Here is a 19,039-nt window from a genome sequence, read left to right as displayed (position 1 = left end):
CTTTGGCTCCATTTTTTTTTCTCTCTACAATGGCCCTGATTCACCGCTACAGTTTTTTGGTTTATTTAGTCATTTAATATTTTTTTTTTTTTTTTTTGGCAAATTAATACTTAATTTAAACTGGTATTCTGTCCCTTTTCCTGTCATTAAATTGGTGTGCTGTTTCCGAGGTTTTTCCACCAGAGCCTGTGGAGAAAGAAAGCCTAAGCACCTCATAAGTGATGCCCACATTGACTTATGGTTCCATATTTCTCAATGAAAAATTATTAATTTATCAGTTGAGAATGGGATTTCACACTGTCGTTTCTGTGACCGTCTCTGCCAATTAATTTCTGTCAGTAATTATTTTTCCAGCCATTTGCCAGAGCGTTAAATGCGTCCGTTCATTATCAAACAGTGCAGTAAGTTGAGGGCTGAACAGAAGTCCAGTGATCCAGGTGTGGAAACACCGAGTCAAACTCCGGAGTGAACGTCTCCAAAGCATTCACAGGATTAAATGTGATTTTGGGCTTCAGCTTTAGCCCACGAGGTAGGCTCTGACAGACTGCAGGACAGATTTACTGTGGAGCTTTTCAAAAACATGAAAGTAGCCCCAGTCCACAGCAGCATCACAGGTAGCAGCTCTGTCCTGCTGGGTTTGCTCCCAGCAGCCTGACTGGGATGTGGAGGGAAACCTGCTGCATGTTTTTTGTTTTTTGTTTTTTTTTTCTTGCCTAATAGTGAGACAGACTTACATGATGTGTTGTGAGAGTGTGGTCTGAAAATGCAATAATCACTGGTGATTCTTTTGGAAATTCTTTTTTTTTTTGTGCTGTTTCTCGGTTCCGAGGCTCGGGGGACGAACTGGTGACCAGCACGTTGGAACAAACAACAACACAAGTTTTGTTTGCCACTTCGCTTTTCCAGTTCTGCTCGGTGGTGACATTCAGGCAAGAAAACGCTGCGGTTGCCACTATTGTACTCATGTAGGGGAGATGCATGACGGGGACTTTTACAACGGCGTGTGGTGAATAGAGCTTTACACAGGAGCTGATTGTTCCCAAGCTTCTTGCTTAGAATCAGGATTACAAAAGCGAACACACAATACCAGTTTAAATATCGCACACTGCAATAGAACATAAAGAATGCAGTGAAAAATCGTGTGGGATTGAAAACAGGCCATTCACTGATATTTGAAATTTAAAGCTGCCCTTGGCAAGAGTCATATGGAGAAATCCAGAGATGCTTCACACAGTGTGCCGAAATTGGAAGAATTCATAAATAGAAACATAACATTGAAATCCAGAGTGTCTCAGCAAAGATAACAACTGATAATTGGCTGTTGTACTGTGTTCCAAAACACCAGTGCTGTTGCTTTTAGGAAAATAATGTGGAGGACTTTATAATAATATAACGGCTTGCTTTGGGTATAGATGAGCAGAAACATGAAGTTGATAGATTTTACAGATATGACAGTAAACATGCAGAATCACTGGGATGGTCCTCAGATGCTGGAACATCCTCATGAAGCTCGCTGCAAAAAACTGTGCAGTGATGGCAACTGAGGATGATATTTGAGAGAAATGTGCCAATCTGGCATAAACCGAGTTTATAGCATGGCATTCCTACCACAGCATTCTCACACACACACACACACACACACGCACACATGCACACACACCAACATAATTAATTTATGATCCAGTCCTGTGATTTATTTTTGTCCCTATCTGACCTCATGCACTCCTTGAATTTGAAATGTCCTCAAGGATTTGTGGTGGTTGGCTGAGTTGAAGGCAAACACACACACACACACACACACACACACACGCACACACACACACACACAAAACACCCGCTCAAGTGCTACAATCCTACCGGACCATGTATCATAACCCGTCATCTCTCCTAGAATGCCTGAACTCTCTCACCTTTATTCTGCACCTCTTTTTCACTCATTTCCTCCATCCCTTTCTGTGTTCGTCCCTGTGGAGCGTCTGAAAATAGCAGCCAGGGGAAAAGTGGGTCAGCTGCTGGGGGGTGGGGGGGTGGGGGTGGGGTGCCTGTGCATGTGTGTGTTTGAGTGTGCACGTGTAATCTATCAAATTATCCAGCTATCTGCCTAGCTCAGACTTTGAACCCATTTGTTTGAGTGTTGTCCAGTGTGTGTCGGTGTGTGTGTGTCAGTGTGTGTCGGTGCGTCGGTGTGTTTGCAGTCGTGCAGACCGTCCTCGCATCATGAGGCTGCTGTCACACGTAACGCATTTCAGGTTCAGTCTCAAGTATTTGTCCTGTGTTTTTCCTCATGTGATCTTCACATGCTTATTCTGGCCTGAGATTAATCTGCAAACATGATAAACCTGAAACAGATGGATTAGCTGTAACCGTCACGAAAACATCATCATGCGCTTAATGCTATTTAAACACTGGAGACAGACTCAGATTCACCAAGGATCTGTGCGAGGAACAGTGAGCTTTAACACCAAAGTGACCAGATCAGAAAAGCAGAGTCATGACTGGAACCACAGTGCTGTGAGGCAGAGCTTCAGCACGGGACGTTCTCCGCCCGGTGCATGTGAAGGGCTTTCATCAGCAGATCCACCTGTGGCTGTAAAGGAGGTGCAGGGGTTCCCCCAAACAAACCCTCGTCATCTGGGAGGAACCCCTGCAGAACCTTCACACCCACATCCCCAAAGACGGAGAACTCTGAAGTCATCTGGAATCCACAGAGCTGCAGTTTCAGTCGTGACTCTTGTTGTGCATCAGGCTGAGGAACTTTGTTATTGAACCAGCATCACTGATCTGATGTTTACATATTGTTTTAATTATTATAAATATAATTTTCCTGTAAAATAGCTTTTCTAATTTTCAATTACTTTTTTTTTTATTTTCTGAAAATTATTTTACATATTTTAATTTTTTAGTAAAATAAAAAAATGTATATATACATAGACATAGATATAGATATAGTTAATTTGCTAGTCACCTTTTGCTTTTTGTTGTTTTTTCTCAAAAACTTGAAGTGAATTTGCAGGTTCCAAGGGACTTCATGGTGGGGCTGTGGTCTGTTTCTAGAGTCGATCTGATGACTTTAGCGGTGTGGCTCTGTGTTTGTCAGAGGTGAGCTGACAGCAGGACAGTGTTGTGCTCAGTGGTTTTAAGGGGCTGGAGCTCACAAGGAGTCTTATGTTTCTACCAGATGAACAATCCTTTGTATGTTTCTAGTGACGTTTTCTCCCAACATGCTCCTATGAAATTATCCATCGCCATATTGGATTTGGGCTTCAGTGCATGGTTATACAACTTAACGGGGTCGCCCTTTCACTTTTTACATGATTTCTATGAGTCCATGCAGATCAGTGTGTTCAGTTCCAACACTTCCCATCACCAGCTCTCCCAGATTATCCCAGCATATTAAAAGGAGGTTTCAAGGAGGTTAGGATTGCTGCAACATGCAGGAACGCTGCTGGTTTGACTGGGATTCTCCTCTAATCCAGTCCATCCGTGTCAGTCAGCAGTGTGGAAACCCAGCTCGGGGCCCGGTGGTTATTCTAATTATCTGTTATGTGCTAAACTAATACAGTCAGGACTAATGGGTCCCATCCACACAGCACAGGAGCGAGTGAGAGAGATGCTCCTACTTAATAAAACAGCAAACAGAGACTGTATGAACGTCTGAGAGAGAGAGAGAGAGTTAAAACGAGCAGCGCCACAAACGAGAGCAGCGCTTGAATTCACACTGACTGAGTGTGAGTGTGCAACGCAAACAGCTCCCCCAGTGTCCAGTCACCTTCACTCAGCTGTTCATGAGCGTCCAGGTGACAGGTCGAGTGCAGAGCATGTGCATGCCCACCAGGGACGCAGCAAATATGTGATCAGAAAGCCACACACGCCTGTATGTGACACACACTGGAGTGTATCGAGTTGCATTCAAAAGCACTTCCATGTCACACACTGCAGCTGTCTTGTTTGCATTCTGTTGTGTTGATGTTGCATAACCTACATCTGCATTATTGTGTTAACATCTCCACTTCTCCAACTCGTCTTTCTGGCTTTCTTTCATTTGCATAAACTGAAGGGAAAAACAAAAGATCACATGTCACATGTGGTTTTTGAATATATTTTATTTACCAGCAGTCCTTAAGGCATGAAATGGTCGCACACAAAGCCAACATGACCGCATGCCGGGCTCACACAGCTGATATCAGTTATTATAAAGTCCAGAGTAAAAACAAGAGATTCCTATTGGCTGTTCCAAACTGTACATTAAAAGCAAGAGCTTCCGATTGGGTATCTAGATTAGATTATATCTCTAATCTAGATCAGACTATGTCTAGATTTTGGATTGACCTGCCCAAGCTCACGGTGCTAAAACTGGATCATCTTTTCATTCACTTCTTAAAATTGATTTTTATAAATGAGCTTTTATATGCTGCTATTTTACAAATCACCACCTAACTTTTTATGAGCTGCTTTTATGTTTCTTGCGATGTTCTTTACAGTCGACTTTGTAACTGTGTTTTGAAAGGCGCTGTAAAGCAGGGATGATGACGATGATGATGATGATGATGATGATGATGATGACGGCAGCGACTGTTTTTTCAGCATTTTGTTTGCACATACTGGAACTTTTAACCACCAGTTTGGTCTGACCGCTTCTCTGCTGCTCTTTTCAGGATTCAAGTGTCCTGTCTGCTCCAAGTCTGTGGCGTCCAACGAGATGGAGGTTCACTTCATCATGTGTCTCAGCAAGCCCCGCCTCTCCTACAACGGTGAGCAGCGCCTCTGTCTTCTGCACACGGTTTCCTTCTGATGACCCGAGGCTGCATGTGTGACAGCGCTCTTCCCTCTATGTTGTGTTGATGTGTTGATGCTCCTTATTCTGCTGATATTCAGATTAATATTCATGTTTGAGGGGTGGGGGCCGTGGGGGGGCCACAGATTGACGTGTGCTGTCAGGTCAGTCCCACCACAACACGTTAATGATGAATATGAATGAGGGGAAATGAGGAAAATTATAAATATGCATCAATGAGTTTGCACACACTGACGCATGCAGTAATGCACTTTGGAAATGCAAACAACTACAGAGGTTCCTGAGGCTCAGCGTGACTGGAACACAGAACCTCTTTGGTTCCACAGGATGTTCTCCGACCCGTGTGAACAGCCCACAGGAGGGGCTCTGTCTTCTCAGTAGCAATCAACAGCAGTCAGCATTTAAATAGTCAGTGTGCAGAATTAAGGTAACAGTTAGTCAAAGTGTCTGAAACTTAAAGGGACAGTTCACCCATTCTGAAAAATGTGATATCACGGCAGGAGGCTCAGCAGAAACAGATATACCTGTAATCTGTACGTAAAAGCAACAGAATAGTTTTTTTTTTAATTATCTTATTTATATTAAGTGTCGACAGATTAAAGGGATAGTTCACCCATTTTGAAAAATTCGATATTATTTCATTTACTGGCCAGCTGTTTGTAGGACAGTAGTGGTGCTGGATACAGGCCTGATGCTCCACATGCTAACTGTTAGCCTCATGCCACTGAGCTGGACTAACCCTAACCCTAACCCCGGCTAATGTTCTTGGCAATAAGATAAAAAAGAACTTTCTCCGCCGTACTAAAAGATAGCTGGCAAGTAATGTTGTAGCTAGCTTTTCATGTTTGTGCTGTTTGGGCCATAAAAATTCTGCTACACAACATTAAACTCAGACTTTGTTTATTCAACAGTTTGAGTGGATTAAAGCTGTTATTTTCCAGAGTGTTAGCTGGGGGGAAGTCCACCTCAGTGGCAGGAGGCTAACAGTTAGCATGTGGAGCGTCCAGCCACTATCCACGTCCTTTATGCTGATTTACTGACTGTGTTTATAGCAGGCTGTTATTCTGTGTATTAGCTGATACTCACTGGCTGTCCCTCCAAACAATCTCTCTTTATTTCTGTTATTCAACCAGCAGATGATTTAGTTTCCTGATGCTCTGTCTGCAGCAGTGACAACATGCAGAGACCACGGCTCCTCAGCAGACCTCTCAACGTGTTTGTGGGCTCTGATCTCTAGACTGAGCCTGAGAGTCAGACTGTATTGGCCGCTCTTACTGGCCAGCTGTGGCAGCAGCTCTGGACTGGCCCAGTCCCAGTTGTTCACCTCAGGCAAGCGGGCGAGCTTAATCTCATGCCCTGTCAATAAGGCAGTATAGCTGATGTAGTCAGGTTTATTTTTGGAAAGACTTCAGGTGAGCAGCCACATATTCATCTGCTGTACAGTGAGTTCTAGCACCAACACGGACTAGGGCATGCAGACCCTGCCAGTTCACACCAGTACGTTATCTGTTGTATCACGTCACAAATTTTATCAATCTCATAGAACTGCTAGGCGTCGCTGCATATCATTTAAGAATACTTATTATGTAACTGTGGTGACCGTATCGTCCCGGTTCCAAGCTGGACGTCCCGAGGCTAAAGTGTTAGCATTGGGTCTGCTATCATTCAACACAGTGTCTACTGTCTTGAGTCTAATGCCACACAATAAAATGCATGCTACAACGTCGGCCTGGAAAACCATAACCAGTCATGCACTCAGGACACATTTGTGTATTTTGGCTGTCCATGTTCTCATCAGTTGTAGCAGGTCATCTGGCCAACAGGACAGTCGACCCAAACCTGCCATGCTCTCGAGCCGCCTGGGTCCAGCTGGGATCCGGCCCAGTCCGGCTGAAGGTCTCAGGTACCTGTCTGGTTCTGAGGCAGGCAGCTTCTCATCAGGTTTGGGCTTTTCCATAACAGATGGAGAGGAGTGTTTATCGGTGTGCAGTTTGCAGCCATCACCTGGCTGTCTGTAGACAAACAGTTATATTTAAAGATACAGACGTACAGATATATTCATTATTCTTTTTATTCATGTACACAAGTAAATTTCTCATCATGATAAGATTATGCTTCCCAGCAGTGGAGACATGACCTTGTGTCGGCTGGTGTTCGCCTGCTGACTGACGGGCGGCCTGTGCACGGCTGATTGCAGGCTGTTATCAAATGACAGTGAATGTGTTTCTGTTCCGTCCTGAAATCACCACCAGCTCTGTTTCCTTATGGGACTGTCATTTTTCATGATGTATATGGCTGATCATCTTTGCCGGTGCAGCTGCATCGCTCTGAGGACGGGAGCCGCTCAGTGTGCTAACAGACGTCTGAGGGATTCTCTTCTCTGCTTTACTCTTCTGACTCTTTTGTTCAGGGGAGCACCTCTCGCCTCGTTTCACCCTCTGAACAAAATTCACTTCATTTTTTATTTTTGTTTATTTTTTTTTTTTTTCTCACAAAGTTTGGTGTTTCTTTCTTCAAACATTTTTGGGACAATTTTATGGAAATTTGCTAAAGCATAATATCATTTTACATATATAATTAAAAATATAGTTTTATGGGTTTTTTTGGGGGGGGGATAATTTTCTGGTATGTTATGGTTAATTGTCTAAGTTTTTATTATTATTATTATTATTATTATTATTGTAATTTTTTGGCCAATGTCTTATTGACTCACCTTTTTTGTCATGTTTTTGGAGGAAAACTGCATTTGGTTTATGGCGAAAAATTCGATGAGCAAATTAACAAAAAATGACTGGGACATGAGTTTAAAAAAATACATTTTTTAAATGACAAGAAAACTATATTCATAATTTCTAAAATTATATATTTAATCATGTTGCTGGATTGAGATCAGAATTCTTGTGTTTCAGTCCAAAAAAAAAGAAAAAAAATCGGAGTAGTTGCTTGGAGTTTGGAGGATTATCATTTTCATCCAGTGTTTTGTGGTGTTTAAAAAATGATGTGATTGGCCTGATGGGGACGCTATAATTACAGGCTTTAAAAGGCCGGAGCTGAAAGGCAGTTTGGTGCATCTTGTTCCTAATTGGTCCATGTGGTGCCTACATCATTCATGGGGGACGACGTGTTTCTCGCCGCCGTGCAGCGACACGGCGCCGCACAAACACTCAGCGCTGCTTTTCATCCTGAACACGAGGAAAACAGTTTCCCTGATGTGATTATGCACATAAACAGAGGAGATATGAGTCAGTAATACTATGTGCACATTAGCACTATCTATAACACTGGCTACCTACTAGCCAACTGTTTAATTTCCCCCAGCAGGCTGTTATCTTAATTATGGCTCGGGCTGCCATCCCTTGTTGCTTGGAGACACATGATTGACAGCAGTCATGTCTGTCTGTTGCCTGTAGCAACTTGGTGATTGACAGGTGCTTGTTTGACTGAAAACTGTCTGCAAATGTGTGTGTGGTCCAGGGCCTGAAGGTCACCCTGTAGGAGTGGTTGTGTGTGTGTGTGTGTGTGTGTGTGTGTGTGTGTGTGTGTGTGTGTGTGTGTGTGTGTGTGTGGTGGATGCTTGTGATGTTGATGATAATGTAATGATAATATTTGCAAAATTGGGGAGAGGCAGAGGGAAAGGAATTTGACTGTTTCGCAAACAGCAGTTAGCCGGACCCACCAGGCTCATACACACACACACATACACATACATACACACACACACACACACACACACACACACACACACACACACACAAATAAAAAAAAAAATAAAAAGGGGGGGGTCTGAGTGACAGAGGGAGTGAGGAGAGTGAAACTGTCTAGGGGAAGATGCGATAGCAGCTGATGGAGTGGGCTGATGGCTGATAACGGACGAGAGGAGAGAGGGTAAAAGGAGAAACACTCCCATAATTCCTCTCTCTCTCTCTCTCTTTTCTCCACAGCTCTGTCTGTCCTGTCACTCTTTATTTCTGGCAAATTACTCTCCCCCTCTCCTGCCCCGTCCCGCTCGCTATGAGTCTATCTGTCTCTCTCTGTAGCCTGCGTGTAATCTCTTTGTAATTTCTCTCTAGCCCCCCCCGCTCCACACACACACACACACACACACACACACACACACACACACACACACACACAGAGACACACACACACACATCCCGTCTTCATTCTCCTGGGTTTTTAGACCCACAAATGGACCGAGCTGCAGCTTATCTCGTTTCCCAGCATGCTCAGGGGTCTATTGTCAATCAGCTGGGCCTCCTGACTGTCCCTCCTGACACATCAGCAAATCTCCGAGCAAGGCCACTACACAGGCACACACACACACAGGCACATACACACACACACACACACACAGGCACACACACACACACACACACACAGAGATGCTTGTAACGTAATCAGACACTTAAAGGCCCAGTGCACCCAAAATTGCATTTTTTTCCGTTTTTAACGTGTCCGCTACTGAAGTGCCGTACAAAACGCTGCTGCCCGGTGGCACACCCACAGCTCAGGACTGACACTGTGGTTTACTGCACAGGCGTCAGTCAGGTTCAGGTTCATACACACAACATGCACACAATACACACTCATTCAGGCTGATGTGTGAATGAGAAGAAAATAGATACCTGATGGGTCCATAACACAGCCTTCAGGTAAAATGCATGTCAGAGAGTGAACTCCCCCCCCCCCCCTGACGTGCATATTTACTGGTGTTTACCTGGTATGTTGGTATTACAGCACACCTGCTTGCATACCTGCAGGCAGCCACCTGGGGGCTGGGTGGGTGGAGGTGGGGACTATTTGCAGAGTCACAGATCCTCACAGACTGAATGACGGCAAAAAAGGTGCAGAGTTACATCAAAGCCATTTCAAGGCATGAGGGAATGTTTTGTCATGGAGAAAAGAAAACGCCTTAACACAAGATGAGCTCTTAAGGGTTTAATCAGGGAGTGTGTCTTTAAAGAACAGCGACATTTTGGGAGTTTGGTCTCAGGATTAGCATCAAAATCATCTCTGTGTCGCTGCTGAACAAACTGTACACACATCACGGTCCACTGTGCATGCTAATGCTTTAGCACACATTATGTTTTATGAAGTAATAATAATTTAATGTTCCATGTGTCCAAATAAGCCCCAGAAGTCAAGTCATCATTTGCCTCTGATTTGTTAGCATTTTTGTGCCTTCAGGATAAAAACAATAAATTGTCTACAAGGGATATTAATGTTTTTTTTTTTTTTTTTTTTTTTTTTTTTAATTACTTCACATTTATGGACAGTTGTTTGTATATGAAAAAAAAAACAAAAAAAAAAACAGTTTTATAACCTGAACACAGTTTTTCTACTGGCAGAGTGGTTAGCCACCTGTGATCTTTTCATACTTTTATTGGCCTCCTTGAACAAAGAGGACAGGTCTGACAGCTAACCAACTATTTATTACGGCTCAGCAGAAAGACAGAAAGATTCTAGTTGTAAATTTAGCGGACATGCCAGTCACAGAGCAGCCAGCGATGTAATACTTTAGTTTACCTGTTACCTTTCTATTAGCAGAACAGGTCATTTAGAAGTGGGTGTGGCACATTTGTGGAGTGGGCGTGGCACATGTAGAAGTGGGCGTGTCCGTGTGTCAACCAGCTTGTTGGCAGCTGGATGCCGAGTGAGAGGACACCCCACAGAGCCCCTTTTCAAGACCCCAAAAAATAAATAAACCAATAAAACAAGTGGGCTTGGCCTAAGAAAAAGTGGGTGTGGCCTGTTGGAAGTTAAAATGCTGGTAAGTTCTTCCTTTGCCCCTGACAGACTGTGTGTAAAAACTGCTGAGGTGTTACTTCGTTGAGCAGTTATGATTTTTATTTTTATTTATTATCTTTTGTGGCAGGCCACACCCACTGCCTTCGGCCTGTTCAAAGCTTTGTGATGGTGTGTGTGTCCATTCAGGGTGACACACCACACCCACTACCAAAAAAAGGCCGCCTCTGCTTTGGCACCATGACCAGGCTTCCCCACCAACTCTGAAAATAAGTTTGGAAACGTGAGCAGGAGTTTGGAAGTCCTGCCAGTGTGAGACAAACAGACAACGTTCTGTCAGACCTCTGAGGCCTTCTGGATTGTTGTGGTCAGATGTGCAGTGAAACACGACAAATGAAAAACATGCAATATAAAAAAACATTCACAATACGAATGTAATAGACAATAAAAGAAACATAGGAGGATAATATTGTCATAGGAGGGGAACAGTATTTGAGGTGACAGTGTGTGTACGCGATACACAGAAGGTTTTATCAGGGGCTCCTGCTCGTCAGCCCCTCTCTGGACTTTGTGCCGCCGGGCCGGCAGAGGTTTGGCAGCGAACGCCTTCACATGAGCTCGGAGTTGAGGGACTCGCTGCTCTCACTTCCTGCTTCTGGCTTCTCCCTGCGTCCTGCAGCGAGCGGAGCTGCAAAAGCCAAACTGCTGGTGTCCACCTTGCTTGCCTCCTCCCCGCCCCTCGCTCTTTCTCCTATAAGCTCTTGCTTTCTGTGTCACCCACCCCTCCCCCCTCTCTTCCTCTGTATGTGCCCCCCCCTCCCTCCGCTCATGTGACAGGGGCTATATTTAGTGACGAGCATTAAAATATCATCATGCAAAGTTGAAGCCCAGAACAGAGCCAGTGGTCAGCTCATGTGGACTGGGTGCACCACCTAAAGCTCACCTCCTTCACACAAACTCATACACACAAACACACACACACACACACACACACACACACACACACACACACACACACACACACACACACACACATTTCATGACCAAATGTAAATGGGTCTCTTAAACTCAACAAGAACAAAAATTGAGCAGACCAGTGTTGGTTTGGGGACAAAAAAAATAATGGTTGACAGCCCTTGTTTTTCATGACGATGATGAAAACAAAAATTAAAATAAAATACCTTCTTCAAAAAAAAAAAAACAAAACAAAACAAAAAAAAAAACAAAACATGGAAATGCCAGAGGTAGACCAACAGACAGGCTCAGATGAATATAAATTTCTAACCATAAGACAGTGTTCATGGTGTCACCTCGGGAGAAATTAATGCCTTCAAGCGAAAGAAACTCTTAAGAGAAGGAGAAGACTAGAGACACTGACGTGTGACCTCATCTGGTCCTGAATCTGTAACTGAAGCTGTAACTATCACATTAGTTAAGATGAGAGCATAATATTATGTCATAATATTTATTTATGAGCTTTACTACATGCTTGAGACAGAGTTTACAAAATGGTGTTACAAAATAAAATGTTAAAAATAATGCTCAGTTAGTATCAAATATTAGTGAAGAGCAAACCCTGCACCTCAATGTCCTGCTGTCCTGTCATTTGACTAAATGACTAAAATTATTTCAAGGGCTTCTGACTAAAAACTTGACGAAGACTTATGTAAAATAAATGACTAAAATCTGACTAAAACTTAAAAAAATACTTCAAGACTGAGGACCATACCAGTGATTTTCAATGTGTGGCCGTTTACTCCAATTTAGCCACTTTTTATATTTTACACAACAAACCAGTTTGCAAATCCTGCAGGGCTACAAACAGTCTCACAACATGTCATCAGAATCTGTCAGTAATCACATCTGAGTTCCTGGCTGAAATACCAACCTGATAATGTTGCGTTTCTGTGAGACGGAGCTCAACAGAGACGACATTCAGTCCTGCAGCTGAAGAGACTCGAGCAGACGAACAAGGTTTAAACCTGCATGGACGACTCCAGAAACCAGTGAGAGTTTAGGTAAACCAAACTCCACATTTTCAACAAAGTCAGAATGATAACGTTCTCACGGGGTAAAACACATTTCATAAAGACAGTATAGAAAATGAATGTGCACAAGTGTGTGGGAGCAGAAGAAGGATGCCGTTGGTGCAGGTTTGAATTTCATTTGAATGTTAATTTTTTTCTCACAGTTTTTCTGTACTGATAACATTAAACTCTCAGTGATGATGGAAGTGGCGTCAGAATCACCAGCCTCCAGTAGACGCCTGTGTTTGGCCCGCTTGCTAACCTGAGGCTTGCCATTCGGTCAGAGGTGGGCAGCATTATCCAAACTGCATCGCTGATGTTAGTGAGCTCACAACCAAGCACACAACAGCTCCAGACAGGAAAATGCATGGTCATGGTAAATCCTGCCACTGAACAATCTGTGGCCTTAAGTCTCCACCCCCATATAAGTGGGAATACAACAAAGACATGACTAAATGAGAAACTAAGTGAAATCAGACCTCACCTGTCTCACCAATACACAACAATAGTTCACGGTCATTCGCTCGGTTTTAGACACATAATTCAACAACGGGAGGTTAAGTGCTTTGCTCAAGAGCACATAAATTGTGGGTAATGAGGGAGGCAAAACTTCCTGCCAGTCCAAGGGATCACATCGACGGTCACAATCCCACCTCCCTGACCCTCAGGCCCCAGCTGCCCCCCACATTTACCCAAATACCACAGAATCAAACCCAGAGCCAGTGGATCGTCAGCTGGTATTTAGACTGGCTGATCATCCTGGTTCCACTCCGTTATTCAGTCTGAATTTGCTGGTTGGCTGCTTACAACCAACACTTTGTATGCTAAAGTGCCAGCATGAACACAGATGACTTTGGTGCCAAGCCACTCATCACAGATAAGGCAAAGTGACCGACGGGCCAGACTCCCAAAAAGTCAATCCGGTCCTTTAAAACTGACGGTAAACCCCTCGTTTCACTCGCTTTTCATCCGCTAGCATCCACACAGTCCATTTGTGTGGACAGAGCTATCAGAGCGCTGATTGGTGTGTTCGCTCTTGTTGGATCCATACGCTGAAGTGTATTCCTGTTTTGTGTAGCTGCTGTATGTGGACGGGACGTATATAACATCCAGTCCGTGCTGTCGGTGTCGCCACGCAGTCCTTCACCCAGGGTTCATGTTATTGCGTCCCTAAACACACCGTGGTGCATGCACGTACCCCGGCATGCATCTGAAGCCACAGCCAGTATTGAGATGATTAGTTAGCGATGGAGAGGAGGAAGGAGGTGTGGGGGGAGGATGAAGAGGAGGAGATCACGGCCCTGGTGTGCGTCAGCTGGACTGCACACAGGAAGCTGTGTTTGTGCAGCCTGGTTCAGAGCAGTGTGATGGACAGATGCTGGGAGGGATGGTCTGTAGTGGCCAGAAGAGAGGTGAGATGAGGGGGTTCAGAGGAGGGGTGTGTGTGTGTGTGTGTGTGTGTGTGTGTGTGTGTGTGTGTGTGTGTGTGTGTGTGTGTTGGGCGGGTTATGGGAGTTTGTTGGGGAGCTAAGCTGATTTGCAGTCAGAGTGTAGTTTTCTGTCTCTTACTCCATCTCATGCTGTCTACCCCCTCCTTCTTATCTGCCTCTGCTCTGTATTCTCAGGCTCTAAAGCAGCAACAGCCCTCTGTCCTCCATCTATCTATCTATCTATCTATCTATCTATCTATCTATCTATCTATCTATCTATCTATCCAATAACAAAACTGGCATAATTAATGGGTCAACGTGATCATTTTCATTTGAGAGGTTCTGATCAGCGTTTCTCAGACTGTTGGCTCAGGTCTGGACAGGTGGTCAGTCCACTAAGTGCTTATCACAGTCATTCATATTCTGACAGCAAAATTGCTATTCTGGCATATCCCTCAAACATTTTTTAAACACTTAATATTCCATGATTTTTTTAACATAATTATCGAGCCGTTTTGCTGGTTTACATGGCAGATACAACACAGTGATTCACGCTATAGCCTGTCCCAGTTTGTAAAAGCTGGAACGTCTCTGGTTTGTTTTGATTAATAGAAGGTAACATGGGTTAGGTAACATGGACGGTGACAGCCACCATGGCTGAGCAGGTAAAGAAGAGAGCACCATTTGGAGAAAGTCAAGCTCAAATCTCTGGGAGGTGCAACGCAGAAACACCACAGCAGTGAGGGCTCCGCACCAAAGAGGGAGAAGGTTTTTCAAAACAAGGATCTCAAGGATTTCTAACTGAGTGTAGACCTTTTAGACACGGACAGCAGGGAAACACCGATGTTACTGACAGCATCAATCAAGATTCCTTTCCTTTCAGGTCCGCAACTTCAGAATTTATTAGCCTGTATCTCCTTACTTTTTCACCTATTTGAAGTTAAATTCAACTTGCTAGCTACCATAGTTACCAACATGAGGCTTGGTTCACTGTCCAGTGTTAAATAATACCACATGCTTTTATAAACACTGCCTGCAAATATTTTTCCAATAAGAGAGCACTTATCATGTGAAACTGACTAATCTTCAGAATATTCAATAATACAAAATTCCTAGGTCTCCAAGGTCCTTTGTGGTCCAGAAATTGAATTTTTGAAAGCCCAACAGAATCACCACATGACATGAAACTGTGCTCTGTCTGGCTGTTGCATGAGCTGTGCTGCAGAAAGTTGCAACCATGTAGGAAATAGGTCCACACTGCTTATTTTGAGTAGGTTTAGAGAACCTGCAGAGTCCTGCATGAAGGAGATTACCACACTGATGGACCTCGACGTGCAGAATCCTGACTGTCCTCTTTGTGCACAGAAACCCACTGGTTCTATTTAATGCAACCACCTGGGAGTCATTCCTATACTCCCAGGGTCCTATGTTCCCCAGTTCCACATATGCGTTCTCTCAGGGTCCTGTGTTCTCAAGGTTCCATTTTCAGGTCCCATGTTCCCCAGCTAAATGTAGCACATAATGGGAATCTGAAAAAGACATTCCCCTGCTCTGTTTTCAGGCAGTTGGGGGACCCTGGGAACCTAGGACCCTGGGAGCTTAGGAACCTGGGAGCTTAGGAACCTGGGATCTTAGGAATCTGGGATCTTAGGGACATGGGAGCTTAGGAACCTGGGATCTTAGGAACCTGGGATCTTAAGGACCTGGGAGCTTAGGAACCTGGGAGCTTAGGACCCTGGGAACCTAGGAACCTGGGAGCTTAGGAATCTGGGATCTTAGGGACATGGGATCTTAAGGACCTGGGAGCTTAGGAACCTGGGAGCTTAGGACCCTGGGAACCTAGGAACCTGGGAGCTTAGGAATCTGGGATCTTAGGGACATGGGAGCTTAGGAACCTGGGATCTTAGGAACCTGGGATCTTAAGGACCTGGGAGCTTAGGAACCTGGGATCTTAACGACCTGGGAGCTTAGGAACCTGGGATCTTAGGACCCTGGGAACCTAGGAACCTGGGAGCTTAGATCTATCCCTCTCTGCTGCGCTTGATCTACTGTTGAAGTCTGTGAAATTTTCTCTTTTTTCGGTGTAATACTGATGGACTGTTGTGTTCTGCTCTCTGTGTGTGTGTGTATGTGTGTGTGTATGTGTGTATGTGCCACCTCAGATGATGTGTTGGCGAGGGATGCCGGTGAGTGTGTGATCTGTCTAGAGGAACTGCAGCAAGGGGACACCATAGCCAGACTGCCGTGCCTCTGCATCTACCACAAAAGGTGAGAGCGACACACAAACACACACACACACACACACACACACACACACACAAACTCGCATACTCACACGTTACGATCCGAGTCCCAGCCCATGAGATGATTTTGCACTTCTAACAACGAACTCCACTCACTTACACAACAACAACACTGTTTAAAACTAGAAATTTCTCGTTGCCTTGCCTTGCTCGTTCATACAGTATTATTATATTAAAGGTGTTAGTTGTAGCATCTGTAAGCGTTAATGTACCATAGAGCTCACAAGTTTAAAGTCATGTTGCTTTGTCCAGATCCAACACATTTTCAGCATTTAAAACCTGAATGTTTTTATCTGCACATTTCTCTCAGAGATAGAACCAGCTCCACTGAACTGTGCTGCAAAAAGCTAAAAGCCAATATAACACGCTCATCACATGTAGAGCCATCTCTTCTGAGGATGGCTTTTCCCAATAAACCTGTTGCTAAGCCGTCAATAAAATAAAATAAAAATAAAATACCTGCGTAGCTAGCTAGCATGTTGATAACAATTAAAATATTGATTGGTCAGCAGGAGTGGCTAATCACTTGGCCATTAGCAAAGTTTCAAAAAATTATCAGCATCCAGAGAGATCCAACACCAATGCTGGACAAAAAGAACAACTTTGTCTAGAATAATATTAAAAAAAAAAAAAAAAAAAAAAAATAGCTGGCAAGTAATGTTGTGGCCAGCTTCTTCTTTTCCTCCACTCCCCTCTCACACTTGATAATGGGTAAATTATCCCTTTAAGCTTGGATTTATCGACACTAAATATGAATAAGCTAAAACACGATCCCGTTGCTGCTTTTCTGCACAGACTGCAGGTAAATCATGTCAGATCCAGTAAGACAGCTGCAGAGCTGTGTGTGCCTGAGCTGTGCAGCTCTGCTTCTTTCTGCTGGCTCTTAATTGCTCATATGTGCTATATGTGACTGACGTGGGAGTGCAGGGGAGCCTTCAGCTGCAGTCCTACCTCATCCTGAATGCATTCGTGACTGTGCATTTGCTGAATATGGCTGTGTTTTTATTTATTCTCCTGTCATGCAGTTTTATTAATTTGTTAGCTTTCTCCTTGTTGAGGAGGCTCTCCCTTGATTTACTGTAAATGTGTGACTGGAGCTGCTCAGAACATGTACAACTGCTGTGAAAGGGTTTGCAGCTGAAACGTCTGTGTGTCCGTGTGTGTGTGTGTGTGTGTGTGTGTGTGTGTGTGTCCACAGCTGTATAGACTCCTGGTTCGAGATCAACCGGTCCTGCCCAGAACACCCCTCTGACTGACGGACCACCAGGCCCATTATGAATACTGCTCAAAGTGAGACCTACATACACAGTCTTGTCATCTGAGCCCCTGAGACAGTTTTCCATCCAATAATAGTTTGTTTAATAAGCCATATAGAAGAGTAAGACTTTCACTTGTTACAGCATCTTTGTTGTCGTTACATTCATGAATAACATCTCCTCCCCCCCTCCTCCCTCTCTCCTCCTCCCTCCCTCTCTCCTCCTCTCCTCTCTCTCTCTCCTCCTCCCTCTCTCCTCCTCCTCCCTCTCTCTGTAGGACACCTCATGGTCCTGCCATGGATATCTGGACACAGACGCAAACCAAATCAGATGAAACAATCGAAGCAAACTGAATCATACCTATCCTTATGGAATCCATCACTCTGAGAGAATTATTCCTTGTGAACTGAACCAAAAAAAAAAAAGAAGTGATCATAAAAACCAATGCAATGCTGTCATCCATTAAAGAGCCTCCGATCCCGCCCCCCCACTGACCCCTCTGTTGCCCGTCTGCTAAAGAGACTGCTAACTCCCCCCACCCCCTCCTCCCCCCCACCCCTCCAGGCTTACACGGTCTCTAAAGGGGCTTTGTCGGGCGTTCGACACCCCCCCCCCCGCAACTCCTCAACTCCCCTCTGCAACTCCCCCCTCCCGCCGTCCTCCATCCCGGCTCCATCATGGCAGCCAGTTGCCTCCCCGACGTGGCTCAGGTCTCCCACGGGCCTCGAGCGGCCGGCACTTCCATCTTGTATCTGGAGCGAGGCCTGTCAATCACTTGTGTCCAGCCCTCCCATGGCCTTAATTGGGAACAGGAGAGGAAACTAGTGTGTGTGTGTGTGGGTGTGTTGGGGGGGTCAAAAAGCAAGAGGAAAACCAGAGAGGAGGAGGAGGAGGAGGCAGGAGGAAGGCAGCTGCCGAACGGAGAACTGCAACGGTGTTTGAGGCTTGCTGTGCAGAGCGAGCGACACGACTAGGACTGCCTTGTACATTATCCGGTGGGCCTCTCATTCTCATCAACAGGACCGGCGGCTCGACGGCGCCCCCCTCATCACAGACTGGGTCCCAGTGTGCTTCGTCGTTGTAGTTTCTGTCCCAGTTCTGCGCCCTCGTGCACCTCGTGAGAAGTGCGCACCTCTGCATCTTTCTCTTCGGGGCGGATTTGTTTTTAACTGAGTTGACAAGTAATCAAAAAAAAAAAAAAAAAAAAAAAAAAAGACAATGTAGAAGCCCCCAGCCCCCCATACACTCACACTCACACACACACACACACACACACACACACACACACACATATATACATATACATACATGCTGTCTACTAGTCTCCCATGCTTTTTAGATTAGGCTGGAGGAAACTGCAAAAGTGCGCACTTGGGCAGGCAGGAGGGAGGGTGACAAACTGGGATAACAGCTTGTCTTGTATCTGTGGGTGGGGGGGCTAAAGACGCACCACGAGGGGGGGTGGGAGGGGGGTGAAGGGGTG

At 44.8% G+C, this 19,039-nt stretch overlaps 1 protein-coding gene across 1 annotated transcript in view; it reads left to right on the top strand.

Annotated features, from left to right (window-relative positions):
* The window catches only part of znrf1 (zinc and ring finger 1), a 50,851-nt gene extending 32,110 nt beyond the window's left edge, over positions 1-18,741 (top strand). The window contains exons 2-5 of the mRNA XM_030052762.1: positions 4,656-4,751; positions 16,160-16,265; positions 17,499-17,590; positions 17,834-18,741. Coding sequence (XP_029908622.1) covers positions 4,656-4,751; positions 16,160-16,265; positions 17,499-17,556 — 260 coding nt within the window. The 3' untranslated portion in view covers positions 17,557-17,590; positions 17,834-18,741. The remainder of the gene's footprint in view (positions 1-4,655; positions 4,752-16,159; positions 16,266-17,498; positions 17,591-17,833) is intronic.
* The last annotated feature ends 298 nt before the right edge of the window (positions 18,742-19,039 follow it).

This window comes from Myripristis murdjan, chromosome 6, assembly GCF_902150065.1.
Source record: "Myripristis murdjan chromosome 6, fMyrMur1.1, whole genome shotgun sequence".
NCBI classification, from domain to species: Eukaryota; Metazoa; Chordata; class Actinopteri; order Holocentriformes; family Holocentridae; genus Myripristis; species Myripristis murdjan.
Note: the sequence above shows the minus strand (reverse complement) of the source record. Positions and strands in the feature narration are given on the sequence as shown.